This window comes from Columba livia, chromosome 21 (genome assembly GCF_036013475.1).
Source record: "Columba livia isolate bColLiv1 breed racing homer chromosome 21, bColLiv1.pat.W.v2, whole genome shotgun sequence".
Taxonomy (NCBI): domain Eukaryota; kingdom Metazoa; phylum Chordata; class Aves; order Columbiformes; family Columbidae; genus Columba; species Columba livia.
This window is the reverse complement of record NC_088622.1, coordinates 1,731,884-1,757,826: the sequence shown is the minus strand read 5'-3', so window position 1 is coordinate 1,757,826 and position 25,943 is coordinate 1,731,884. Positions and strand designations below refer to the sequence as shown.

General features: G+C 45.4%; 2 protein-coding genes across 16 annotated transcripts; one reads left to right on the top strand and one right to left on the bottom strand.

The window, feature by feature from the left end:
- The first annotated feature begins 47 nt into the window (after nt 1–47).
- On the top strand, nt 48–15,372 carry MMP23B (matrix metallopeptidase 23B). Of its 7 annotated transcripts, none has more exons than XM_065037429.1 (10): nt 48–501; nt 603–697; nt 4,959–5,135; nt 6,390–6,535; nt 7,570–7,709; nt 8,810–8,977; nt 9,614–9,778; nt 10,410–10,520; nt 11,155–11,281; nt 11,964–15,372. In XM_065037429.1, the coding sequence occupies exons 3-10, from the start codon at nt 4,965–4,967 to the stop codon at nt 12,136–12,138; spliced, it is 1,203 nt and encodes a 400-aa protein (XP_064893501.1). In that variant the 5' UTR covers nt 48–501; nt 603–697; nt 4,959–4,964; the 3' UTR covers nt 12,139–15,372. The 7 variants fall into 7 exon arrangements, with proteins under 7 accessions (XP_064893501.1, XP_064893497.1, XP_064893499.1 ...); XM_065037425.1 differs by adding an exon at nt 1,072–4,159 and having other exon boundaries at nt 48–697; XM_065037427.1 differs by having other exon boundaries at nt 48–697.
- LOC102086748 (cyclin-dependent kinase 11B) lies at nt 13,738–25,941 on the bottom strand. Of its 9 annotated transcripts, none has more exons than XM_005514314.3 (20): nt 25,827–25,941; nt 25,283–25,413; nt 24,509–24,624; nt 24,307–24,431; nt 23,785–23,923; nt 23,086–23,216; nt 21,802–21,924; nt 20,580–20,678; nt 20,353–20,487; nt 19,515–19,580; nt 18,794–18,969; nt 18,050–18,140; nt 17,095–17,216; nt 16,714–16,819; nt 16,360–16,481; nt 16,004–16,111; nt 15,588–15,704; nt 15,180–15,328; nt 14,637–14,826; nt 13,738–14,196 (listed from the first exon to the last, which is right to left on the bottom strand). In XM_005514314.3, exons 2-20 carry the CDS (start codon nt 25,391–25,393, stop codon nt 14,104–14,106), a joined length of 2,319 nt encoding a protein of 772 aa, XP_005514371.2. In that variant the 5' UTR covers nt 25,394–25,413; nt 25,827–25,941; the 3' UTR covers nt 13,738–14,103. The 9 variants fall into 9 exon arrangements, with proteins under 9 accessions (XP_005514371.2, XP_064893466.1, XP_064893465.1 ...); XM_065037394.1 differs by having other exon boundaries at nt 18,794–18,963; XM_065037393.1 differs by having other exon boundaries at nt 20,580–20,675.
- Between the last annotated feature and the right edge of the window lie 2 nt (nt 25,942–25,943).

Here is a 25,943-nt window from a genome sequence, read left to right as displayed (position 1 = left end):
CCCCTGGTGTTGTGAGAAGGTCTCGTGTGTGCTGGGGCTTGGGGACGAGGGGCCAGGGGTGGCAAACGGTTCCGTGTCTGTTGTGTTATTCTCATTTCTTATGCCTAAGGTGTCAGTGCATTCAGGAGAAAACAGGGAGCATCTGCTTCATTTTGTTATCATTTCTTTGGATACTAAAAGAAGAGAGTCTTCCAAGTGAGTATTGTCCCTGAAGGGAAGAAAACGTAGGGAGGCTGCAGCCTTCAACTTCCAGGCTGTGCAGCTGTTGCAGAAAATATCTATATATATATTTTTTCCCCTGAGTAATGAAAAGAGATTTTGTAGGGGAAGAAAGAGCTCCCCTCAAGTTTATGTTTTTATTTTTTTCAACTCTTTTCCATTTCAGGATCTCGTGATCTTGTTTTCATATCTGAAACTCATTGCATGGCCGAGATAGAGCTGGAATTTTGCGCAGCATAATATACCTGCTTGAGAACTGCTGCTTGTAAAGAGAGCTTTCAGGTTGGGAGTTTCTTCTTCCATTTCCCTCTTCTTGCCGTGGTTGCTTTGGAGGAGCAAGAGCGGAGCGGCTCAGCACCATTTTGACCCTTTCGTTTTCCTAGTGAGAAGGGAATGGCTGCACCACGACCCAGGAGGGCCAAGGTGGTCAGTGGAGCCCCAGGAACGCGAGGAGGCGACAGGATGCCGCGTCTGCCAGGTACGGGTTTGGCAAATTGGTTAATCCGTGTGGACAGTGAGTAACTTTCCTCTTGATGTTTGTCACCGGTTGGTGTCCCACAAACGTGCTGGGGAGCTCCTGTTTTCCCTGAGGCTGCTGCCACCCCGACACGCAGCTCTGCGTGCAAGGTACAGCGATGGTTTTGAAAGGGAAGGATCTTGCTCGGTCTTCCTGGTGTAAAAACTTTAAATATAGCTCATCTCATACTCAGAACCAGGGTTTCTAAAGCATTTCCTTTGGAAGCGAGGCCAAAACTCTGCGTTTTACAGACAGCGTGAGACTGAGGGAGTGGAGAGGGAGATGACCGGTCAGGAGAACAACCCATCTCTCATTTGATTGTGTTCTCAGTATAGGATTTCAGGAGGATTGATCCATCCACAAGTGGATTACAGATCATTAACGCAGCCCACTGAAGAGCAGCACCAAAAACATCCCCACCCAGGGAAGCAATTGCTACTACGGACACACTTTATTCTGCGTATTGAGAAAAACTTCTCCCTCATTTCATTCCTGAAATTCTACTTGCTACGTGGCCATGACGGGGCCGCTGAGCTTCTGGCTGAGGTCAGGCCCACGTCTCTTTGGTACCACGAGGTCAGGCACTTCAGGGAGCTGCAGCTCCAATTGACAGTTAAGCAAAATATTCCATTTTCCTCGCCAGCTGGATCAACCCCTTGTTTTCAGCTCATTTGCTATTCAGCAGAGCGTGGATTTTTCTAGGAACATCAGCAGATGCTGATCACGAGGGGCTGTGTGATAGAAAGTGGGAGGATGCTTGGGGAATACAGAACAGTTTTATTCTCCGCCTCCCTGGGGAATGTTGCTCCTTGATACAGCAGATCAAATCCTTTTTAGTCCATGACCCACTGAAAAAGTCCCAAGTTTTAACTGCCGTTCCCACAGGAACCACACAAAAAGGTTGGGTGGTTGTTTTTGCTCTTCCCCCCAAGTTGTGAGACGCAGGGATAAATATGTGAGTGCTTTTTAAAATAGGAGCTATATGGGGATTTGCTAATTCTTTTCGCATGGGCCACCAAGGAGCCAATATGTGGTAAATCACATTCAGCTGCGTGTGCTCCCTCCCCTGCCCGCGCTGGGGTTGGACCGGTGCCTGAGGGATGGGACGCGGATGCCGTGAGCCATTGGACACCATCACATCTTGGGTCCTTATTCTTCTCCACCTCCATATAGAACTCCCAGTTCATGACGGGGAAGCTAATGAGAGCGGTTTGTTCCAGTGCTGAATAATATGCACTTAATCCATGATTAATTAAGAGGTTTTGTGAGAGGTGAGGTTTATTTGGGGTGTTCAGACAGCTGCAGTTCCAGCACGAATGGTTGTTCTCTGCATAGTGCCTCCTAGCATGAGATATGATGTGGTACATATAGATATGTTGTAATAGATTGTTCTTGCATCATCCTGGGGACTTGAACGAAGCAGTGCCAATGGGATTCCTGGCCCATGCACCAGGGCCAACTTTCCTTTTAAATGTGGCAAATGAGAACCATTTAGAAATAGTGCTAAAGTAACATTTAGTGTTAGCAATGCTGAATGAAGGGGAGGAGAGAAATGCTAAGAATAATCCACGGAAGTGAGAAAGTATTTATTTTGAGCTAAAACTCGCCCTTGGGAAGGTGGCCATATGTTGTGTTTGATATGTCAGCCCCACTTTAAACGTTTCGGCAATTAAGACTGAAAATAGCAAAGCAAGACTGAGGTGATTTAACAAGGAAAGTGCATAGTGTTGTGCAAATGATCCAGTCCTTTATGTTCTCCAGAGCCTCTAGGCGACTCTTGGCGGATTTTATACAACATTCATTCTCTCCTGACAGCTGTTTAGAGCTTTTCATGTGACATTTATTGCGTGCAGGGATCTTGGGATGTGCATCCGTGTTTGCTTAGAAATCCCAGCTCCCCACAATGATATCCAGGTCGCTGCTGCCGACAGGGTGAGGACAAAGCAGAGTCGGTTCTGTTCCCTGCCCTCCTTTCCAATTCCCCGTTACACCAGATGGATTCCCTCAAAGTGTAATGTGTTCCATTGCTTTGAGACGCTGTGCAGAAACCAGAGCCAGGAATGCTTTTCTGTCCAAATATAGTCAGGATGACAGTTCTTGCCTGTACTCCAAACCAAATATCCGCACTCGAGAAGCTGAGACCTCTAAAATTCATCCGAACTCTGAAGTCGCAGCAGCAGTTTCTGCACTTGCAGAAAAGGTGTCGTTTGAGGGGCTCAGGCTGCCAGATAGAGCAGGGAGAATATGTTCAGGTGTTGGAGAAGACAGAGATAAATCTCTAGAGTTCTGAGTAACCTCTTTCCCTTGGCGCAGGCAAAGGGGACTCTGGGACTTGTCTGAAGTGTCTGAACGAGGCTTAAATTCTGACAAGTGCTGTAGATTTGAGGCCACCGAAGGCTGCATTTGAGAGTCTTTTAGGCACAATTATGTCTTGGCAAAGCCAGGATGTTCTTAACCCGGGGCAGGAAACAGGGATGAAATGTCAACAGATGTGCACTCTGGTTCTAATAATCCTTAAGATGCCTACAGAAGGGAGCTGTGCTTCAAATTCAACAACTACAGTATTAACGAATTAAGTCTAAACCTGCAGTTTTGCTTTTCTACCAGCAGCGGCACTGAGGGTCGTGCACTGAAGAACCCAGATGCACGGTGACTTTATCAGAAGCATCGTTAGCGAGCACAGCGTGGAGTTCATGTGTCTCCTCAGCTCTGCGAGTTGCATCTCTAAGTTCTGAATATCTCAGCAGAAGAGCTTTCCCCATCTGACTCTCATTGCCATAATGACTGAGGTTTATCTTGGCTTTACTGCTGAGCTGGTTTCTGAGCAAATATTTGGCTTAAGTTCTAGAAGTTTTGAAAGCGTTCTGCAGCCAGTTTGGTGAAGTTGGACGCACAGACACTGGATTTGCTGGGGATGGGCACAGCGCATTCCCAGAGCTTCCCCAGCGGGACAGCGAGCTATGTGCTTTCCAAGAAACCCAGCTCTCGCTTCTGATCCATCGAGGTGTAACCTGCTACCTCCCCAGGGAAGTGGGATCCCAAATGTCACAGGGGTCCTGAACCATCTCCGCAGCACGTGGCGCAAGAAAATAAATGGTTAATGTACAGTCTGAGCTCTGTCCCACTTCAGAATATTTCAGTAACTCATGGGAGAAGCCTTGGCTGCATGAATAAGTATTCAGAAACAATGAGATCCTCAAGAATGCCCGTTTACTGAAGCTCCAGATATTGTTTGCTGGCAGAGTTCTTCTTTAGAGCCAGTGCTGCTTTCCTGGGAGCTGCTTGGCAAACAGGGAGATCGCGGAGTTGCTTTGCCTGCCTGCTCAGAGCTGTTTGGCCGAGGACACCCCGGATCAGGAGTACCCAGCACTCGGTGACGGGGCGGAAAAGTGCAGCTGTTTCTGAAAACCTGAGGATTTCTGAGTAAGCTTTTACAAAGTCCTGAGTTGACCTGTTGTCTGCAGCCTGGAGATGCCGTAGAGAGGCGAACGGTTAGAGACAAGCTGAGCTTTTCTCCAAGTCTGTCTTTCTGAGGTACCCAAAATCAGTATGATTCTGAAAACACTTCTTTCTCAGCATGAAAACCCCGTGCTGGGTAGCTCCCAGGTACACCGTGACTTTACAGGTCACTTGCCAAATTTCGTGGATGAGGGTGTCGATATTTACTGTTGTCTGTAACCCCGTTTCCCGGGCAGAGCCGGCTGCCTGTTCCCTCACAGCATCTCATTCTTCATCCTGCTCCCGCAGCCCTTGACAAGTGGCAGCTCTTCGAGCGTTAAGCATCCCTAACGAAACATTCCAAGGGCGTGATGCTGGCTTCTGGATTCCTTTTGCTGCCCCCTCCCCCAAATTTTCATTACATAGAGCTGGCAAGTGCAGATTTGTCCTCTGCTGATTCTCCAGTCAGTTAAAGGGTTTATGTCCATCCCAGCTTGTTTCATTTTGCTGCTTTGCTTCCCAACGTTCAGCTGCAGAAATATGAAACCTCTTGGCAGAGGCTGAGAGAATCTTTGGCACATTGGAAAGCAGCTCAATGTAAAGTCTGCATTTTTTTGCTTAGGGCTTTTTGAAACTCCAGTGGTTCTGCACAGCTTTGGCAGGAGCTGCGGAGCTGCTCACAACTGCTCCAAATGCAACTGTGAGCAAAAGGATTAGCAGCACATTCTGTGAGGAGGATGTCTTGGTGTCTGTCACATCTCTCTTTAATGCTTTTGTGTTAAAGGGCGACATGGACCAAGCAGAACAGTTTTGTGCAGGCAGAAGGAAGAGCTTCCTCTCGGCTGACAAGAAGAGGAGCAATGGCTGTAGAGCCATGGTGGGGGTTTTCTGCATTGTCCCTGCGGTGGCTTTGCTGGCTGTTGTGGGAGACCCAGCCGGAGCTGCAGTTCAGGAGAGTCAGGTAGGGAAAAGGATCTCATTCTCGAATGCTTGAAAGGGGAGTGGGGGCATCAAATATATGTGATGTGTATTCTTTTTAGAAGACACATAACACCCAGAAAGCAATCTAAACAATATGTGAATAACGTCCAAGGCAACCAAATCTGTGTGTGGCTGTTTGAATCCCTTTTTGCAAAGGATCCCAAAAGGTAATTAAGCATCCAAGTAGAGTCGATTATTAGAGGTGTGTGTGCAGCTTGCAGGCAACCAAGGCACACAGGATTTGGGTGGTTTTCCCTCGGAGCTTTGGCTGTTCTGGGTACCTTTGCTTGCCCGGCCCCGTGTGATGTGGCAAGTGGATGTTCTGATTTCTGCGGCAGCCGAGCTTTGCTGGGAGCTCCGGAGGCAGAGCTCGTGGTGTCAGAGCTAAACTGAGTTAATGCTGGACCTACGGAACTATTAGCTGCTATTAACTCCTTTTCAAGGTCCATCTATTAGCAAGACTCGCTGGGACAAACTGGTGTTCAGAAGGAGCTGTAACAAGGCTCTGGGGCTCTCAGAATCCGATCTCAATTGTTGCTTTTAGTTTAAATTTATCTTTTATTAAAAAACCAATCTTCTCCAAGCGCTCGCATCCTCTCCTGCTGTTTGTATTTGTGAGGATGCTGGCAATAGCAGCCCTTGTTTGCATCACGTGCTCTTACTAATTGGTACCAAGTCACAGAGTCACGTTACTGTTCAGTTTATGAGAGGGGAAGTGCCTGACTAGGAGTGCGAGAGGGGAATTAATTATATTCATTACAGCTCAATTAAGTAAATTAATGGAGGTCTGACTGCACAGGGTGAATAACATGTGTTGGGTCCCATTTTTTCACCTCCACTGCTCAAGACTAAAAGGCTTTTACAGTTTGAGTCAGACCTGTCACCAATTTTTGTCTTTTACTGTATGACGGCTTTCAATGTACTCCAAGGTTTCTAGGGCTCCTATTTGCTTGGAAGGCATTTCAGATCCACAGTGCAGCTCTATAAAGAGCCCTCTGCACAAAGCCTTGCCTGTTTTACTCATTTGTCCGGTATTTAATCTCTCCCGTGGCGAGGCTGGAGAGCAATAACCAAGTGCAAAGGAAATGAAAACTTTCCAGGAAGAGCTGCAGAGCTCACCGTGGCCTCGATCCTGCTCCGTCTGTGCCTGTTGTGTTCCCCAGCCTCCAAACACCCTGGACCTGTTATTCACTATCTCTCCCATCTCTTTCAACCTCCTGTTTTGTCTTTTAAGGAAGATGCCGCATCCCCTGGTGTTCATGGAGCGAGCGCCTCTGCTTTGCACAGCCCGGCTTTCCCACCTCAGCCTCCGGGACGCAGAAAACGATACACGATCACCCCCGGGCAGCTGAAATGGGACCACTTCAACCTGACGTACAAGTATGGACTTGCACGAGCTCTAAGAGTGACGCTGGGCTCTGCGTTTGTCCTGGGTATAGATATTAACCGTATGGATGTTGCTAATCTATTTGGTAGTGAATGGAGAGCGCCAAAGCCGCTCTGAAGCAGGGAGTTTTTCTACAGTATTGATTTTCCCAGTGGGGTCAGTTCTGCTGTGAGCCCAAAGAACAAGTGGGTGGCATCAACCTGCCTCCTTCACTCTCCCTTTACGCTCATCCCAAACAGTCTGAGCCTCGTGATAGTCTGAATTGTCCAGGTTTACACTCGTTAACAGCCTGGCTTGATACGAAACCTTCTGCTCCCTTTAGGATGTGCTGGGACGGAGGGAGAACATAAAGAGCGTAGCTAAAAAACAGCCAGAGGGAATACTAGAATATACACAGCTTTTCCCAATTGCTTCGCTTCAGGCAATTTCCTGAATGCAGATCTTCTTTTGGGACAAGGTAAGTTTCTAGGGGCCATCGATACATTTCCGTGATACAAACAGGGGTTTTGCCATCCCACACCAGTTCTCTTACAGTTCAGCTGGATCGATACCTGTAGCAAAAACCTCTCACAAGTCTCTCTCCCAAGCAATGAGATTTTTTCCAAAGGAAATCGCTTGTTTCTCTTGCAAAAGTTTTGATGGAGAGTATAATGCACATACCTTGTAGTCTAAGTGTGATGAAGTGGAGTTACCGCTATTGAAATGCAGTTGTTTTGCAGCAACACTGTGCAACGCACTGGGAGGTGTTGGGATAAAAAGAGTTTTCCAAGTGAACCTTGTTTAAAATGATGTGCATGAGGAAGGAGAAAAGCTATAGCCCAGAACACATGACTGTAAAGAATATCAGTAAAATATTAGTCCCTGTGGGGGTTTTATTAAATGTTCGTGATATCCAGTTCAAGCTACTCCTGTTTTGAACCTTTTAGAGTGAATGGGAAGACCGGGTTGTCTGATGCGGCCTCGAGAGCCTTCAGCTGCTGTTTGAGAAGGGAAGAGCGTTTTCTGACGTTGTTCTGTGTCCCTGCAGGATCTTGTCCTTCCCCAGAAACCTCATCAGCGCCAGGGACACGCGCAGGGGCCTGGCGGCCGCCTTCCGCATGTGGAGCGAAGTCTCGCCCTTCAGCTTCAGAGAAGTGCCGCGCCACGCCGCCAGCGACCTGAAAATAGGTGAGGCTGGTGGGACGATTGCGCGTGGTCATCCCACCGGGGACTCGCAGAATTCCAGTGTGTAAAGCAGGAGTTGCGAGGCAGATGGTTGTGTGGGCTCAGCAGGGCCTCTTGGATAAGGTTTGGGGCATCATTTGCCTTTAGTCAGATGGAAAAACTACTTCTAGTTGCTCTAAGGAAATGTTAATATCATTAACACTATCTGTAAATCTTGCAGTCGGGAAGCTTTAGGTATTTGATGAGAATTAACGCTCAAAAGCTGCCACTGGGACAGGATTATCTCAGTTCCGTAGATGGGGAAGGTGAATATGGGAAGGTGAAATGACAAATCCCAGGTCACACAGAGCTAAGTGATGGATTCCAGCTTGTTTCTGGTTTTGGTCTCTCTTTGGTTGGCCCTGCGGAAGCTCCATCTTTTCCCTCTGCTGTGAGCAGTTACCTCCTGAGTTCCCCCGGCCCACAGAGACGTCCGAGCTGAGGCGTTATCTGCTTAGTCTCAAGCCCAGATGTGAATTGTTCCTGGGATTTACGGTCTGTGTGAAGTAACGATTTCCTGTGCAGATGGCAGCAACGCTGCAATAACCAGATTTACCATTGTTTCGCAACACGCTCCTCGCTCTCGTGCTGGTGACGCCACTCGGCCACACGTGGGCCCCGGTGGCCCCGGTCCAGTGGCCACGGGGTTCACTGCGACGCCATCACCATGCTGGCAAAAGGTCACCAAGCATCTACGGCACTAAGGCTGTTTATTTATATTTGAAACAGAACAATTGCATCCTGGGGTTATCAATCATCTCACCGTCCAACTGCTCTTTCCCTCCCCAAAAAAACAAATTCCATGCGATGTTGCAAAAAGAGCTCAGCGTTCCTTTCTGCAAAGGACTCGTTTGTGTCCTCTGGGAACAGCTCTAAATCCAGGGTCATCACAGGGCTGAGCAGTTTGCATCACAATCATCAGTCCTGACAGTTGCTTTGCATTTATTTTTCCTTTTCTGGCTCTGTAGGGTGGAAAACATGTGAGATACCACAAGTTTACAGATGTCTGTGTCCTGGCGGGTTTACCCTGCTCAGTACACTGAAGCTGTTTCTGTTCTTCACAGGCTTCTACTCGATCAACCACACGGACTGTCTGGAGTCGCTGATCCACCACTGCTTCGACGGCCCCACCGGGGAGCTCGCCCACGCCTTCTTCCCGCCCCACGGGGAAATCCACTTCGATGACCACGAGTACTGGATCCTGGGGAACACGCGGTTCAGCTGGAAGAAAGGTGACACATGTCGCAGGGAGCACGTCGTTAGTGCCGGTTGGATTTATCTAATATGGGAAAGAGACGACGGAAAGGGTTGTGATTTTCTGTAGTGTGGGAAGTTGACTTGTTACGTGACTGAACTGCTGCGAGGGACCGTGTTGGGTGGCACGGCCCTTTCTTCCCAAATAATGCAGTGGGCATAACCGTTCAGCCACATCCTCAATAATGATATCTGCCCAGGCAGGGGCAGCTCAGAGAAGGGCTGGGTGATTTTACTTCAACTCGCTGGCGCAGCTCTTTACAGTTCGGTTTTCCTGGGTCATTTTTGCATTTGTGGGCACCTAAAACTGTGTTACTTATAGTTTGGCATTATTTTATTTATTTATTTATTTTTAAGCAATATCGAACCTAATTTTAAATGAAGAAGATCCCTTAATAACTAGCAAATTCAGTTCATTATTATATGACTAATTCAGTACTTTTTTTGAAAGTATGATACTCTGCTTTTCTACGAATAAAAAGAGGAGATTTTTTAGGTGACACAGAGACTTTGTCCTTCTCGTCCTGGTGCTCAAATATTTCCTGTGGTGTTAACCCAGGATTAGCAAAAGCCCTTAACCGTTCCATGCCGGTGGTTTTCCATTTCCCTTCCAGGCGTCTGGCTCACCGACCTGGTCCACGTCGCGGCTCACGAAATCGGACACGCCTTGGGGCTCATGCACTCGCTGAACCCCAGCGCCCTCATGCACATCAACGCCACCCTGACCGGGAAAAAGACCATTTCTCAGGATGAGGTCTGGGGAATCCACCGGCTGTACGGTGAGGAAGGGGCTGCAAAGGTTTGCCTGAGGAGTCACTGGGTCCTGGGGGTCTCTCATGGGGCTGGACCCTCACGTTTAGCAGGAACAGTAGCTAGGAGGGATATTGCTCCTTTTCTATGCAAAGTAGAGTTAAAAGGACTCTTCGGGTCTTTTGTGCTGTGGCTTATACAACAATAAAAGTCCAGTTTTAGCCACAGAGCACCCTGACTTGCATTTGTACATTTTTCAAACATCAATCAAGTGTGCAAAGGGAAAGGAAAAACATGCAAAGGGGGGAAGGGAAAGAGCTGTTAATTACCCTTTAGGCTGGACTCAGATGTGTTGATACAATATGATAAAAGTCCCTGCAAACCGAACAGGCTGTGGCAAGATTGTTTCAAGCTCTGCCACATTTGCCTGCTCCTCTTCAAACAATATCTGGTGTAGGACTTGGAACAGCAGCTCTTGAATCACTGATGCTACTGCATGAAAACAGCTCAGTGTCTGGCCCACTGCTCATATAATAACGGCACCGCGCTCCGCTTCTTGTACTCCTGGTTTAGATTCAGTCTGATTTAGGTGAAATTTGATTCTCCAAAGGAACAGTCTCCACCCCAATCCCTCTAATGCCTTTTCTCTTTCTGTTTCAGGATGTAAAGACAGATTATTCATGTGCCCATCATGGGCGCAAAAAGGTTTCTGTGAGAAACGCAAGAAGCTGATGAAAAAGCACTGTCCGTCTACCTGTGACTTCTGTTACGGTATCAATCTCATTTTCTTGTGGGGTTTGCACAGAGGGAGGAGGTTCAAGTTAAGCGGAGTTTGCAGGGATAGGCGGGGTCTTAGTTCCACACTAGAGAGCAGTGGAGGCAAGTGGCTGGCAGCTCTAATGAGAAGCACAGATTGTCTCATCTATTTGAGCCAAGATCAAGGCTTAGAAATAAGCAGCTTTTACATTTAAGGATTTGTGGACTAGAACATTAAACTGTCCCGTTCTTCTCTAGTTTAGCTGAGCCAATGAGAGGGAGTTTCTCAATTCCCTGTAACTAGTGCCTCCTTCTCCAGTACGGGGGTATTTTTTAGACCAGATTAATGCCAAGATGCAGTCAGATAATTAAAACCTCATGTATTCTATGTGATTGTTCATATACTCTTCCATATGTATGAAACAGGCAAGTTGGTTTTTATCCACCTCTGTCTGTTTACAAACCACAAAATTGTTACCTTTGCATATGAATAATGTTACAGGTCTATCCAAAATTGCTCAGTAGGAGGCATTTTCCAATGCCTTCAAGGTTCCTTAGGTGAGAACATATTGCAAAACACTTCCACAGAACTGACAGACGCTTGGCAACTTGTGCTAACTTGTGCCATTTCTTTCTCACCTGTGGCCAGAATTCCCCTTTCCAACGGTCCCCCCTACGCTGCCCCCGCCAAGGACAAAAACCAAGACGGTGTCTGAAGGCAGGAACGTCACCTTCCGCTGCGGCCAGAAGATCATTCATAAAAAAGGCAAAGTTTAGTAAGTGCTCTTATTTATTCCAGTTCTGTAGGAGACTTTGCAGCTCACAGACCAGAAAAGGATGAGGAAGGAGGAGTGTAAAGTTTGTCTTCTGGAGCGTGTCACTCTCGTTTGGCACCAAAGAGTGGTGGCTGAGAAAGGAGGGTGCAGATACTGTTACAGCACTGCCAGGCAGTTGGGCTGAAAGCAGAGCTGTCAGAAACCAGCAAGCTGGCTTGAAACAGGATAAAATCCAGTTCATGGCACAAAGGTCTTTCTTACCATCAAGTCAAATTCCCTGGCCCATATTCTGCAAAAAAAAAAAAATACAGTCTTAAATTTACCTTTTCAATTAATTAGCTGGTTAGTTCTTACTAATGTACAAGCATCCTGTCTCTGGTTGTATCTAAACCAGAGAGATATGCCCAAGGTCATGAGTTAGTTTAGACTGAGGACCCGAATTCCCATCAACTTTCAGTAAGATTCGAGCTCCTAAATGGCTCAGGATAGTGCCCTGTTGTAACCGCTTCACCGCCCTGAAATACATGGCAAAATCTAACCTGGTTTTGGTAAAGTCCCATCTGTACTGCAAACTCATTCATACTAGGAGGAAGAACCATGAGCACATCCTGCACTGTACTAGACAGCTTGTAGTTTAAATTCCATTACTCTTCTATAATGTCTATTACTTTTCTTCTGACAGCTGGTACAAAGATAAGGAGCTGCTGGAATACTCATATCCAGGTTACTTATCCTTGAATGAAGATCACATGAGCATCATTGCAAATGCAATTAATGAAGGAACTTACACTTGTATAGTAAAGAAAAAAGAAAGAATCCTGACTACTTACTCCTGGCGAATCAGACTGAAGCACTAACAAAGGCCCTGGAATGAGCACTCGATCACTGCCGCTTGTTGCAAATTCAAAACGTTTCCTTGGCATAAGGGACTCTGAGACTTGATTACTGGAACATAAAACTTGTATCAAGTATGTGCTATACAGAGAATTAAAAAAAAACATGTTAAAGTGTCAGATTTTGCAGTTAAACTCTGTGGATCAGCATGGACTGCTGGAAACAGAACAGAACTCCTCAAACAAAGGGATGAACAGCTGATGCTGCAGCGGAGGGGTGTGCAAGGAAGGTGAGCGGTTATATCTGTGAGTGTTTTGCTGACATTTTTTTAGATCCTGGTGCAAAGCAGTAGAAGAACTTAGGAAAACAGTGTAAGACCTAGTATTGCTTTTTCTTTAGTTGTCAGAAGGAGGATGTATGGTCACAACAAACCTTTTCTAATGACTGCATTCTGCATTTCAACGTGTTCAGTTTAAGCATGCCCATGACATCTTTCAGCAGCTTTCCTGGGGTTTGTATTTATGACTCACATATTCTTACCCCAATAGACTCCTGACCTCCAGCTGCAGCTCCTCACATCTTGGCATTTGCTGTCTGATCTCAGCTCCTTTGCCAGAGATGAGGTAATTTCATCCCTGTCCCCCATGGGATGAGGTAAATGTGCCATGTCCAACAGGAAAATAGCACTAGTATCGATGGCAAAGCCTTGTGCACTCCAGCATTTGTTTGTATAGTCAGGAATTGTGCTAAAATCATGGACACTTCACTTACCAGACCAGTGAGAGCTGGTTCTCCTTCAGTACAAGGCGAGCGGTCAGGCCTGACCAGAAACAGTTCTGCATTCCTGCCCAGGGACAAAAAAAAGCCACAATGCTGCTGGTCTCAAAATCTACCACAGTTCTGGTACATCCCAATTCCAGTTCCAAGGCCTTTACCCAGAAAAACTCTTAAAATGTGCTGAAACTGATAGAATGTTTATAATTGAAGTTAATCCTTTGACTGGACTGGTGCCCAGTTCTGATTGCACCAATACCCCGGTATTTTCCAAATCCTCCTGTTCCCAGAAGAGAGCGATTGCCTTAGAAAACAGAGACTTCAAAGGATGTGAAATTCCAGCACAGCTCCTCTGGTCTTTCATCTTGGGAGAAAGGACTGGAACATGGTATTAAACCATCAGCTTTGCTAAGCTCTTCTTGGTCTGGAAAAGGAATATTTAAAAGAACTTTCTATGGAAAATAGAGTTTCAATTCTCCATATTACATCTTTTTGGTTTATAAAGCAATAGATTAATTCTGCACCGGTGCCATTGTAAATACATGTTTACAACACAAACAGGGTTTGGCTCAGCAGTGCACCCAGAAATAGTGTGAGTACTGAGCCCAACCCAGCCTCGCTGGAAAGGAAACCTCAGAACTGTTATGGCTTTTTGCCCTGACTATTCAGACACATACAATTTACTTTAAATAAATTGAAAATAAACCCCAGAAGTTGTTTGCTCAGGCTGACTATCTTCTGTAGTAGCATTAGCACAGATTTGAGGGTAGTGGGGGAATAAGTTCCCCCTCTAACAACCTCACCAACATCCAAGTTTGCTGCATGTGATGAACTGAAATCCTGCACACTTAAACAATTAAAAACGTATTTTAATTCTACAAATGTACAAGGAAAAACAAAAACAAAACAAACCCAACAAAACAAAAAAACTTAAAAATAAACCAGAAGCTGTTCCAGGATTGTACTTCAAGTTTTCCTTTGTCGGATTTGGTAACGATCCTTGGCTTCTCAGGTTCATTCCAGTCCGCTAATGGAATGCAGAAGTTACGACTCCACACCCAGCAAGAGCCTTTGAATCTGTGATGACATTGGACTTTTCTTCACACATGAAAAACATCGAGTGTCCCCGACGCGAAGAACAGAACTGTGGCGCTCACAAATCCACTCACGGGAATGGGGCTTTTTATTCTTCTCCCCCTTCCTTCATGTTGAGTTTAAAACTTGAGGCTGAACCCGGGTCCTGCAGCAGACGCTCCTTGATTTGTGGTGGTCAGATGAAAACCTGTGTCTTTGAGATCATCATCACCCTGTCAAAACCAAGCACAATTCATTTGTCAGTACGTGCGCGGATGCATTTACCAACACCAAAATCTCAACAACAAACTTAGCAGGCTCTGGATTTTTTTACAAAAAATAACTTTGCAGCTTTGAAAGTTTAGTTGAAAGTGTGAAACAATGTACAAAGAAAAATTGTCCTGCGCTGTGATAAAACCAGGCATCATTTCTTTCTCAGATTACGTACTGAAATTCTGATTCTGTGACCACAACAGCAACTGGCCGTGCCCTTTGAAAAGAGAGAGGGACCGCTGGGCTTTATCGTGTCTTTTTCACGCAAGTACAGGGGAGTCACGGGATCCCAACCCCCAGAAGGCTCAGCAAACGCTGCCCACACGAACTCTTCCAAAATGGGGATTTGGACATGTCTGAGGACCTGAGGACTCTGGTTGTCAGGACCCGCTCCACTCACCAGCTGGCTGTAGCCAAGCCCCCCCTCGGGCGGCCGGGGGCTCGTGCCGCGTTTCACCCTTTGCTGTTCGCTTTTTGCTGGCCAGGTGGGGAACATGGAGGGGTCGATAGGAAGGGGAGTCTCTCGGAAATACTCGTGCTTCAAACCGTCTTCGGCAGTGATCCTTCTGGCTGGGTAGTATGTCAAGAAGCTGAAAAGAATTTAGGAAGACGATGAAATAGGGAAGAAAAGAGGGGCAAAAAGAAGAAAAAAATTAGCCCAAAAGTTATACATTCTTCAGAAACGCGACTTAGAATTTTCTGATTTTTATCAAAATCTAGGAAAGAAACAAGATTGCTACTACTAAACCATTTCTCTGTTCTTCTAGGATATAGGTACAACAATAATCTCAGACTGAGGTTTAGCAGCAGGTGCTGAGAGCACAATGTGAGCAACAGCACTGCAAGGAATGCTAAGGTTAAATGCACTGCATTCCAGGCTCCACCACGAGTCCTGTCCCCACATGGGATCACGTTTTCCCAAGGACGCAGCTCCAGCACTTACTTGTTCATCAGATCGAAGCCCTGGTCCGAGAGCAGCGCCCCGAACCTCTTGCGGAGGTTGTTGTAGGGATATTCCGTGAACGTCATCTTCTTCACTGCCGGCAGCTCGTTGTAACCTGGCCAGATTTTTTCACTTGGAGTACCCAGATCCTGTAAATTAAAATATCTCCTCAATAAACTCATTCTAGAGTGCAGCCTTTGCCTATTCATGATGTAGCCGTAGGAGCTGTTAAGCAGCCAGTGAAAACAGACAAAACATGTCTCATAGCCTACTCTAAGTACTCAAACAATAATCAGAGTAATGAGCCTTTTATTGAGGCTGAATCTCTGTCAAAAAGCAACAAGCACTTTGAATTTCTTGCTGTTCTAAAACCAGTCAGTTGGAATCCAGAGAGGTTAGAAACGTTACCTTAAAAACTTTGTTAATCTGATCGATTTCTGACTTCCCCGGAAAGAGCGGTTTCTGCGTTAAGAGCTCTCCAAATATACACCCCACTGACCACATGTCTATCGCTGTCGAGTATTCCTGAAAAGAAGGAATAGAATAGACCTTATAAAATCAGTAGGATACTTGTACTGAGTTGTTTGGGGAGAGGAGTGTTGTTGGTTTGGTTGGGCTTTTGTTTTTAAGGATCCCACCGCTCTGACGAGAACACACACGATCATTCCAGTAAAATAATTCAAAACCCAATCTGTCACCACCCTCTGTCGGTAGATGAACCTTTTTAGCTGTGATATTAAGAAAAATAATACTGAGGATTCAGAATTTTTACCTCTAAATCAACATCAAGCATACCCCTACTTTGTTCATATATTATAAAATACCTTTGCTCCAAGCAGCAGCTCCGGCGCCCGGTACCAAAGCGTCACCACCACCGGCGTGTACGGCTTCAGCGGAGACCCGTACTCCCGCGCCAGGCCAAAATCGCCAACCTCGATGAAAATGGGTCATCAGCAGCATTCCCAACATCGACCATACTATTTTCTATCACTATAAAGAGCTCAGTGTTCACTAGACCCAGCTTATTTGCCACATCCTGGCATAAAACTCAGAGTTGTGGCAGGGCAGCCTCTTAAACAGTGAAGTTCACTCTTTTTTACAGCTATAATGCAGTGTAATTCTGCAATAAAAGCTTTTTCATGAGTGTGGGGATTTCATATGCTTTAAAAGCAATTCTTACTTTTAAAATGCCTGAATGACTGAGCAACAGGTTGGAAGTTTTCAAGTCTCGGTGAAGAATCCAGTTGTCGTGAAGGTGTTTGACTCCTCGCAGTAACTGAATCATCAAGGTTTTCACCTCACCTGAAATTAGAAAAAGAAGCCAAATGCGTTTAAGAAATATATCTTTAACTTTTTTGTCTGCAGAACAGAAAAGGAGGTGGGGGTCAAAAGCACAGCACAGATTGCACCATAAAAATATGGCACAGAACAAGAGCAGTTAAACCACGGAGCAGAATTAATCTGGACAGACACTGAGGTTTTGTTGGCCAGTTTTCCAGTCTGAAGAGTCAGAGGAGACGATGGCAAACAGTACCTGGCAGGAATGGTTGCTTCATTGTTTCCATCAGACTCTTGAGGTCGTGTTCTACGTAGTTCATTACAATATAGATTTTATCCATATTACTACCTACGACGATTTCCTACAACACAGAAACAAATGATCAGAACAAGCAGACAGTATTCAAAAACATGCAAAAATGAATTTTTCAAAAAAAAAAACCACCCCACAACTCACTTGTGCAAAACATCAGGGTATGCAGAGGCAAGTACTGTCTATACAGCTTATGGGTAATATACAACTGTTTACAGAAACACGCTCTGCTACAAATGCTAACATTTTATAAGGCATTTTAAAAGCCAAGAAGCACTATTTCAAGAACAAAAATACATTTGAAATAGCAGGTTGTGGCCTTACCCTGACTGTGACAATATTTAGATGTTGTGCTTTCAGAATCGTATTTATTTCCCTCAGAGAAGTGATGGGAAAGCCTTCCTTTTCCTTCTCCATCTTCAGGCGCTTCAGAGCCACAATTTCATCTGCAAAGGAAACAGAATTACCAGCTGCAGATCTCCCATCACACAGCTAATAAAACACACGTTAAGAGGTCCCTCAGTGTTCTGCCATTAATTTAACTTGAATGAAAACTGTTAGTCAAGACGTTGTGTTGTAGCAAGAAGCAGAGTCAGTCTCACATGAGTAAAGTGGGAAAAAAAAAAATTAAAAACACCAGCAACAACAAAAGATTGTTGAGTTTAACCAGACAGGCAAGAATCACACAGAATGACAGAATGTCAGGGGTTGGAAGGGACCTGGAAAGCTCATCCAGTGCAATCCCCCCATGGAGCAGGAACACCCAGATGAGGTTACACAGGAAGGTGTCCAGGCGGGTTGGAATGTCTGCACAGAAGGAGACTCCACAACCCCCTGGGCAGCCTGGGCCAGGCTCTGCCACCCTCACTGGGAAGAAGTTTCTTCTCAAGTTTAAGTGGAACCTTTTGTGTTCCAGTTTGAACCCATTACCCCTTGTCCTGTCACTGGTTGTCACTGAGAAAAGCCTGGCTCCATCCTCCTGACACTCCCCCTTTAGATATCTGTAAACATGAATGAGTCCCCCCTCAGTCTCCTCTTGTCCAGCTCCAGAGCCCCAGCTCCCTCAGCCTTTCCTCACACGGGAGATGCTCCACTCCCTCCAGCATCTTGGTGGCTGCGCTGGACTCTCTGCAGCAGTTCCCTGTCCTGCTGGAACTGAGGGGCCACAACTGGACACAATATTCCAGGTGCAGCCAAGCCAGAAATTACTTCCGAACTCAAAGAGCTGCAAGTGAAGCCTTCAAGCCAAAGCGAATAACTGGAACTGGCTTGTACTGACCAGTCTTCTTGTCTTTTGCTCTGTACACGACGCCGTATGTTCCTTCTTCAATCCTGTTCAAACACTGAAATTCCTCCACGCTACGACACCCCTGAAAAAAACAGACAGACAGACAGACGTTTACTCCTCCACATGTCTTTTTTAAGATATATGGTAAACTTTGGCAACTTCAGAGGAATAGTAAAAATGTACCAAGATAATTCAACAATAAGGCTATGCCATGTGAGAAGAGTTTGTGTTCTAGTAGATTAAATTATTTCATTAACTCTTTGCTCATTCACTTTACAGAGAATGAACTGAAATTTCTGACACAATGGCAAAGGCAGCAGCTCAGCACCTTAAACTGACACCTTTCAGTTAGTTCCATTCATGAAAATATCCTTTCTTTTCCTATTTCTACACTTTGCTGTTGGCTACAGAAAGAACCACCCAGCAGTTTCTCTGCACGTGAACAGAACTCTTCTCTCTGAAACATCTATTTCCAGATAGCAACACCAACATATCAGAGTATCAAATGTATTATTACATTCTTATCTGGATCTAAGACTCGTCTCACTTTTGCTCCATGCACATTTTTTCCTCCTCAAAATAAGACAGCAATATTTCACACAGAAACGTGCATTTGGTGGCGCTGAGTCAGCAAGGCACGTTCTTCCCATACACGATCTCACGCACGAATGTTTATGAAGTTAACAAATCCGTTTGCCTGTGATTCTCTCAAGCATCCTTCACGGGATCCTCTACCTGCAGCGCAGGAAGATACTTGGGCAGCTCTTGTTTCAGCTCGATGGGGGAGGACGCGGGCGAGTCGGGCACGTACTCCCCCTCGGTCATGGCGTTGGAGTGCGGGCTGCCCTCCCCGGCCTCCTCCTCCTCTGCTTCGCTCCCCGCAGAATCGTGGTCAAATCTCGACTCTGTAACTTCAAAAGTCAGAATCAGTCACAGAAAGACGGTCTGGAACAATTAAATTCAGCTTTAGACACACAAAGGTAGCGAAACACTGATCACTGCAAGAGACAGGCGTGTGATTTACGCCACTTTAGTAACTGTAGCAGTAAAGTTCAATGAGAAGCCTCATTTCTCCGCTTTGAGGTGATGCTTTCAAGAACTCATTTCCAGCCACGTGCATACAATTGCCAACGTGTCAGAAAAATAATCTTTACACTAATAGAATGAAAGAGAAAACTGAGGCAGCATCTCTCATTCTGACTGCAAAGCTGCTTTGATGAAAGGATGGGAGACTCAACATGAAAAAAGAAGGAAACATTCACTCATTAGAGTAGGATCTGATTTCCTCTAAACATCTGAACAGATTTCAAAGAATTCCTGATTCTGACATGAGAATGGCCCCAAAATGCCCAATATAGGATGCTTTAGAATGATGGCAAAGCTGCAACAAGAAATACATTTTAAATGCAAAAATTCAGCCAAACACTTCTTCAAATATTCAGTATTTGCACTGTACCAACTGGGATGTGGTTTCCGTTCTCCTGTTCCTCCTCTTCACTCATTTCTTCTTCGCTCACCTCTTCTGCAAAACAGAATCAAGTTCAACTGAATTAACTCAACACTCCGGAGCTGCTTGTGGGGCAAATCACGCGTGAAAATGCTTCTGTTTCACTTGGGAACCAAACGCTTCCCCCAACTCCACAGGATGCAGCTCCGGCCTCCAACAGGGAACACAATTCTTACCAGTTATCTGGGAATTCAGGGATGGGGGCAGGTGAATAAATTAAGCCAGGAAACTTCAGAATATTTGCTTATTAACTGTAATTGATTTTAAAGAAAAGTACCCAGCCATCAGAGCATGCTTTGGTGCCTTTTCTTTACTCATCAATTACAACAACGGCTGTAATTGGACTTTTTTACTAAAGCTTTTACTATTGTGTTCATTTACTTGTACTGGCAAGAAAAAAACCCTGAAATTTGCAACCGAAAAATAACTGAAAATGACAGAGACATCTGTATTTCACCAGCCCTCAAACCAGTGCAGAATTGTTCCCTACAGAATATCTGTTATATCACAAAATTACTCAAACTGTCAGCCTTACACCGCTTAGGAAGACAAAAATGGCTTTCAGTTTTCTAATCTGGCTTCTTAGATGAAGAACTGGTATTACCTCTCTATGAAAGGATAGAACATGACTTGGACTTGGTTTGGTTCTTTTCTTTATAGTCATCTTGACCTGTGAGGTCTCAGCCTATCCCAGACTAAGAGAAAAGGAGAATGTTCCAATAAAACAATACGGAGTAACACAGAGGATCATAACGCGCCATTCTAGGACCTGCTGTATGTCCCTCACCAGCTGACTGCTCAGACACCTCCTCAGAATTGCTGCCCGTCTCCTCCTCCTCCTCCTCCTCCTCTTCCTCTCCCTCTTCCTCAGACCCTTCGCTGCTGGACTCCTCCTCCTCTTCTTCCGAGCCCGATCCAGATTCTGTTCAGGAATAATCAAACACACAACTAAGAACACGCTCTAACAACAGACAACTGGACAATTAATTACATCTAGAAATTGCACTTAATCACCTGAGGAAGACTCTGCAGAGCTGGTTTTTCTCTCGCTGTCACTGATGTCCTGCAGGTCGGAAAGGGGATCTCTCTCTTCTGGTTTCTCTTCTTTTACTGCTGAGACCACAAAAATTACAAACAGGGTGCTGACTGAATATCACTTGTAAGACTCTGAATACCCAGATCACCGCTTTACTTGCTCTGGACATTAAATTAGGGCTGAACATGCTGGTTTGAAAATACAGAGCCCTAAAAAAACATTGCAGACTCAGCTCAAAAGACAAATGGCTTTTCTGACTTGCACTGGTGCAGGATCAACAGCCAAAAATGTGCAATACTTTTGTTTTTCAAACATGACATATGCCTAAGCCCTTCGAAGATTAATTAAAATCAATCAATAAATAAATGAAACAGTAACATGGCCACACGTGTCACCACAACACGGTCTCACTAACGTGTGAGAATGAATTAACATGTGTGAATGGCCGTTGATCGGTCAGACGGCAGAGTCAAGGGACTGAGCGCCTGCACTTGGGCTTTTGGGTGGGACGTTCTGCAATGAGCTTCCTGTAAACACTTACACTGACTGGTACAGCCACACACATCAACACGGCAGACACGGAGCTTCTCTGCTTTAACCAAAGACACTTTAATGTCAATTGTGCAAGTTCTTTACTCACAGGACCTTCTAGGCCGGGAAAGACCATTTTCTGGCTTAGAAAACAGAATTCCCTGTCTAACCAGAATACTGCCTTAAGCATTTATTTTTTTCTACAAGGTGACAATATCACTGATGCTTAAACTGTATTGATCCCTGTAGGGAAACGCTTTAAGGTAGCTTAGATCCTGGCAACAAATCCAACCGGAGCTAATGAAAACAAGCCCTTTTTAATCTGCCAGGGAATCAAACTACAACATTTTAAACATTCCGTCAGCTGCTTCTTTCATCGTTGAATGAAGTAACTCACTTTGAAACGTTTAAAATAACTACTGCTACTACTGAAAAAGGAAAGATCCATTCAATTTGTCACTTGCACAATCACCTGCAGAACCAGCGCTGCTTTAGAACACAGGACATTGTACACATCCAGGAACATCCCAGAGCGATGCCGCCCGGGCTGAGTGCACAATACTTGCAGCAGAGCACCAGGGACAGAAGTTTCCCACTCAAATTTAAACACTACCCCGAAGATCTCCTCCTAACCCGCAGGCAAAGACATGATAACGTGGCAAATGCTACCTGGTTTCCTGCTATCTGCTTGCTCAAGCTTGTCTCTTTGCTGTCGTAATGGGCTGCGACTCCAGGGTCTCATTTTTACTTTGTCTCCATATTCTTCCCTCACTGTTCTATGGTGTGCAGAAACTAGTGAAAACAAAACCAGAAGAAATTGTTACATCGCCCTGCCCTAATGACAATGCTTCTGTCTGCCACAACCACCTGCTTTGCACGCTTTTCATTCTTCCTCACTAACTAAAGGGTGCTGGGCAGGAGTGGAAGTGGAATCTAACTATATCTAGGAGAACAAAGGACTACGATTCACCTTATGCACAATAAAATATGCATTTGCAAAGAAAAGCGCTGCTATACTTGGGAAAGAGAAGCAAGATGCCCCACGCACCACACAGGGAACACCCTGAAACTGAGGCATGAATGCCAGAGAGAGAAGGGGACAGATCAGGAAGATACATAAAAGAATAAAACCACCTAAAGTATAGAAGGAGCCGGCAGAACGTTTACAACAATAAAAACAGCTAAAATGCAAGGCCAGACAGATTGAGCAATATCAGCGTAAATACCAAGCACAAAAACGAGCTGGTCGGTAGGAACCAAACTAGAAAGAACAGCAATAAATTTGGCTTCCTCTGCTACTCTTGAACAATCTTCATCACTTGATCGCAGGAGTGGGCTCTGATTTTTACCTCTGACCGCTGGCACAGAGATCCTTTAACCAAAACCCATCTGAACTCAGACAACAAGTACCTGATATGCTGCACAAAGTGAGAGTTCACAGGTAGAAGTGACATTAAATTGCTCGGTTATCAGATCTGCTGCACTTGACTCCACTACAGCCATTTCCACGGCTGGAGTGCTTACACGATCCCTTACCCTCCCTTGGCAATTTACTTCCCCAAATGCTTAAAACACTTAATTTTGAGACTTCAATCTCTATCAAATTGGGTTAGACTCACCACAGAGTTCAGATCGTGACAGATACACAAACACGCACGCACAGAGACAATGTCAGTTACATAAATCTTGTTCCTATAGGAAGCCAGACTAACGGAGAGAGGCAAAGAAAGTCTCACAGACCGATCAGTACGCCGGGATGTTTAAGGCATGCAACATTGTTTTATTTCCCCATATAGAACTTAAGATTTTTCTCCTATCCCACACTGAAAGACCCCAGCTTTGATTTTTTTAAATCCTAGCACCGACCGAGGTAAAAACCACTTTTTATCCCTCCATCTCAGCACTGCGTCAGCAGACAGCGAGCCAAACCAACATCTACACAGAGACAGTTACCTTCTCTTCTGGCTTCCCGTTCCTTACGCCTTTCCTCAGCTCGCCTTTCTCGTTCCTTTTGCTCCCTTTGCTCTTTCTGCTGCTCTCTGATTTTCCTTTCTCGCTCTCGCTCGAGCTGCTCCAGACGATCTCTAGAAAATAACGACTTTTTGTTACGTTACAGCCCACTGCAAATTCAGTTTATGAAACAGAGGAAAAACGTTTTGCCGTAACAAACTACAGGGCCATGGATTTCGCTCACACCAGCACCACTGACTGCACAGCAGTCAAAACCAGATGCAGCCTTTAGCTGATCATTTAAAAACAGTGTTCCAAAGATAAATACCATGAGCGCTAAAGCACAGGAGCTTCCGCACCCTTATCAGGATTTAAACAGAAATTAAGCCAGTTCAGTTAATAAATCCCCTGGTACTAAGCAAATATTGTTTGTACTGCCTTTTTTTTTTACCCATGATAGTGACACACTGGCAACGAATTCACCTAGAAGTATCTGTTGCAGTGAAGCCACTTAGAAAGGTAATTAGAAGTCCAGAACACACTTTCATTAGACAACACGTTCCCAGGAACATGGCCGTGGCAGCACAAGATTTTGCTCTGAATTTGTATGTCATTTCAGAACAATGAAAGGTTAGAGACAGATTTAGAGGAGGACGCTGTCCACGTCTGTCGGTCTGTCCCGGGGAGGAGGGACATGTGTACCTCTCCCTCCTGGAATGCTCCCTTGCCAGTTCTCTCCGTTTCTGTCTTTCCCATTCACGACGCGCTTTATCCTGCTCTTCTCTATGTCTCTTCCTACGCTCATGTTCCCGTTCTTTCTCTTTCACTCTGGCATGTTTCCCTAAACAAACAAAAATGAATTTTGGAGTGTTACTCTTCAGAATATTTGGCGCTCCTATTTTTAAAAAGCAAACCTAGAAAATATGAAATTTATGGTAACCTACTTTAATGTTGTCTGTTATTTTCTAAATGGAAAAATCCTGATCTGAAAGGGTGTTGGGAAACTGAAAGATTCTAAGATCTCAAACACATACAAACCTGTGTCATCCACATAAAGGCATTATATGCAATCAAAGAAACAATGCAAGTTTAAATTCCTTTGTCTTATCCACCTAGCGTGTTTTCTTTAGTTTGTAGTTATTGTTATTTAATTTCTACATAGAGTCTGTTCGGCTCCACCTCGGGAAACCACCACAAACGTTATACGCGTGTAGTAATAACCACCTTCTGCCGAGTGACTACGGTGTCTACGTTTCTCTTTCCTCTTCTCATCTTTTCTATGATGGGTTTTTTCTTTCCGTGACATTTGCTGCGGTGGTTTGATAGCCAAGGAATCATCTTCTTCTCCTCTAAAACACAAGACAAAGTAATAAACTCAGGAAGGTGACACGGACTGTCAAACAGACTGGTATTTTCCTGTACTTACCTGTCTTCCATGGAGTCTTCCCTCCTGTAAGGTGAGTTTCTGATTGTTATTTCCATGCGATGATCTCTCAACTCCCCCTCTTCGAGAGAATCCCGCTTGGAATCTCTATCATCGGACTGCGACACAAACGGAAGAAAGGGCGAGAACAAAGTGCAATTAACTTCTAGGTCACAAAATGAAAATATTTAAATGGTCCTCATCCATCCCAAACCGGTCACACCACTAACATACACTGAATTATGAGGCAGAGATCTCAGAGCTGTAAGCAGCCAAATACAGTCTGATTGCAATTATAGCTGAACTTCTATAAGCTCAATGCAATTAGACAAAATTAAACAATGATTAAGAGGGATTGCGCTAACTACTATGGGTTTTTTTTTTCCAAAAGAATGTTATTTTGTGCATAGCCATACAAAACCAAATAGTAACATGATAGTTATTGAAGAAGAATTATTTAAACCCATTCTTCTTTAAGATCTTTGAAAGATTTTTATTTGAACTGCAACTTCCAGTTAACTGCATCAGTTTCTTTACCTTTTCTAACTGACAACTACGAACCAGAGCACAGTATATAGCACAAGGCCAACGGGACCTCAGCAAAGCGCCGTATTTTTGTCACATTTTGGAACGAGAGATCACACAAAGCACACGTAAGAGCACAGAGGAAAACCAGTGACTGGGCAAGAAGCCCCATTCTGGTCAGAAAACGAACATCTTGGCACTGAAGTTCCCCAGGTTTCGTTGGAAAAGGTTGTATGTTAAAGGACAACTTACGTTTTTCATACGTTTTATCTCTGCCTTCTCCTCTTGCTCCTTCCTTCGCTTTTTTTCCTGAAGAATTTCATCTAAAGTTTTCACTTTCCAAGAATCCTTTTCATCACCCATTTGAATTAAAAACAAGCGCTCTGAAAAAGAACAGGACGTTAACGAAACCTGCACAAAGCGCGCAGTCCAGCGCACTCCGCCTGGTTTAGGCTGACTTCTTACATCACACACCTAATGGATCTTCGAGTAAAGTCAAGTGGGCCTTATGCTGAACCAGAAAAGTGCGGTTGAAATCTATAAGCCGAGCTTAGGAGCCGTTCGGGCCAAAGAAAAGCACCGTCCATAGTCCAGGGCCGGTGTTTCCCTGAGGCGGCCGCGGGGCCCGGCCCTCACGTACCGCTCCGGTACCGGGAGGGTGACGGGAACCGCTGCTCGGCGGCCTCGCCCCGAGCGGCCGCGGGTGACAGGGCAGCCCCCCGGTCCCCCCCGGCTCCTCCCCGGCCTCCCCGCCCAGAGCCGCCGCTGCGGCCCAGGCCCCGCCGGGCCCACTCACCGCCGCCGCCACCGGAGACTGGGCCGAGCAGCGCTGTATAAAGACGTCACTTCCGCCCGCCGGAGCAGGGCGATGACGTCACATATGCCGAGTAGCGGAAAGAAGCGCCATGACGGG

What these genes read in the sequence shown, in the direction of transcription:
- MMP23B (XM_065037429.1), top strand. Translation starts at nt 4,965, where the DNA reads ATGGACCAAGCAGAACAGTTTTGTGCAGGCAGAAGGAAGAGCTTCCTC. An exon ending in CTGCAGTTCAGGAGAGTCAG is followed by an intron (nt 5,136 to 6,389) that starts GTAGGGAAAAGG and finishes TTGTCTTTTAAG; the next exon opens with GAAGATGCCGCATCCCCTGG. An exon ending in CATAAAAAAGGCAAAGTTTA is followed by an intron (nt 11,282 to 11,963) that starts GTAAGTGCTCTT and finishes TTCTTCTGACAG; the next exon opens with CTGGTACAAAGATAAGGAGC.
- LOC102086748 (XM_005514314.3), bottom strand. Translation starts at nt 25,393, where the DNA reads ATGGGTGATGAAAAGGATTCTTGGAAAGTGAAAACTTTAGATGAAATT. An exon ending in TAAATATTGTCACAGTCAGG is followed by an intron (nt 16,820 to 17,094) that starts GTAAGGCCACAA and finishes TCTGTGTTGTAG; the next exon opens with GAAATCGTCGTAGGTAGTAA. An exon ending in GTCATTCAGGCATTTTAAAA is followed by an intron (nt 16,112 to 16,359) that starts GTAAGAATTGCT and finishes ATTTTCATCGAG; the next exon opens with GTTGGCGATTTTGGCCTGGC.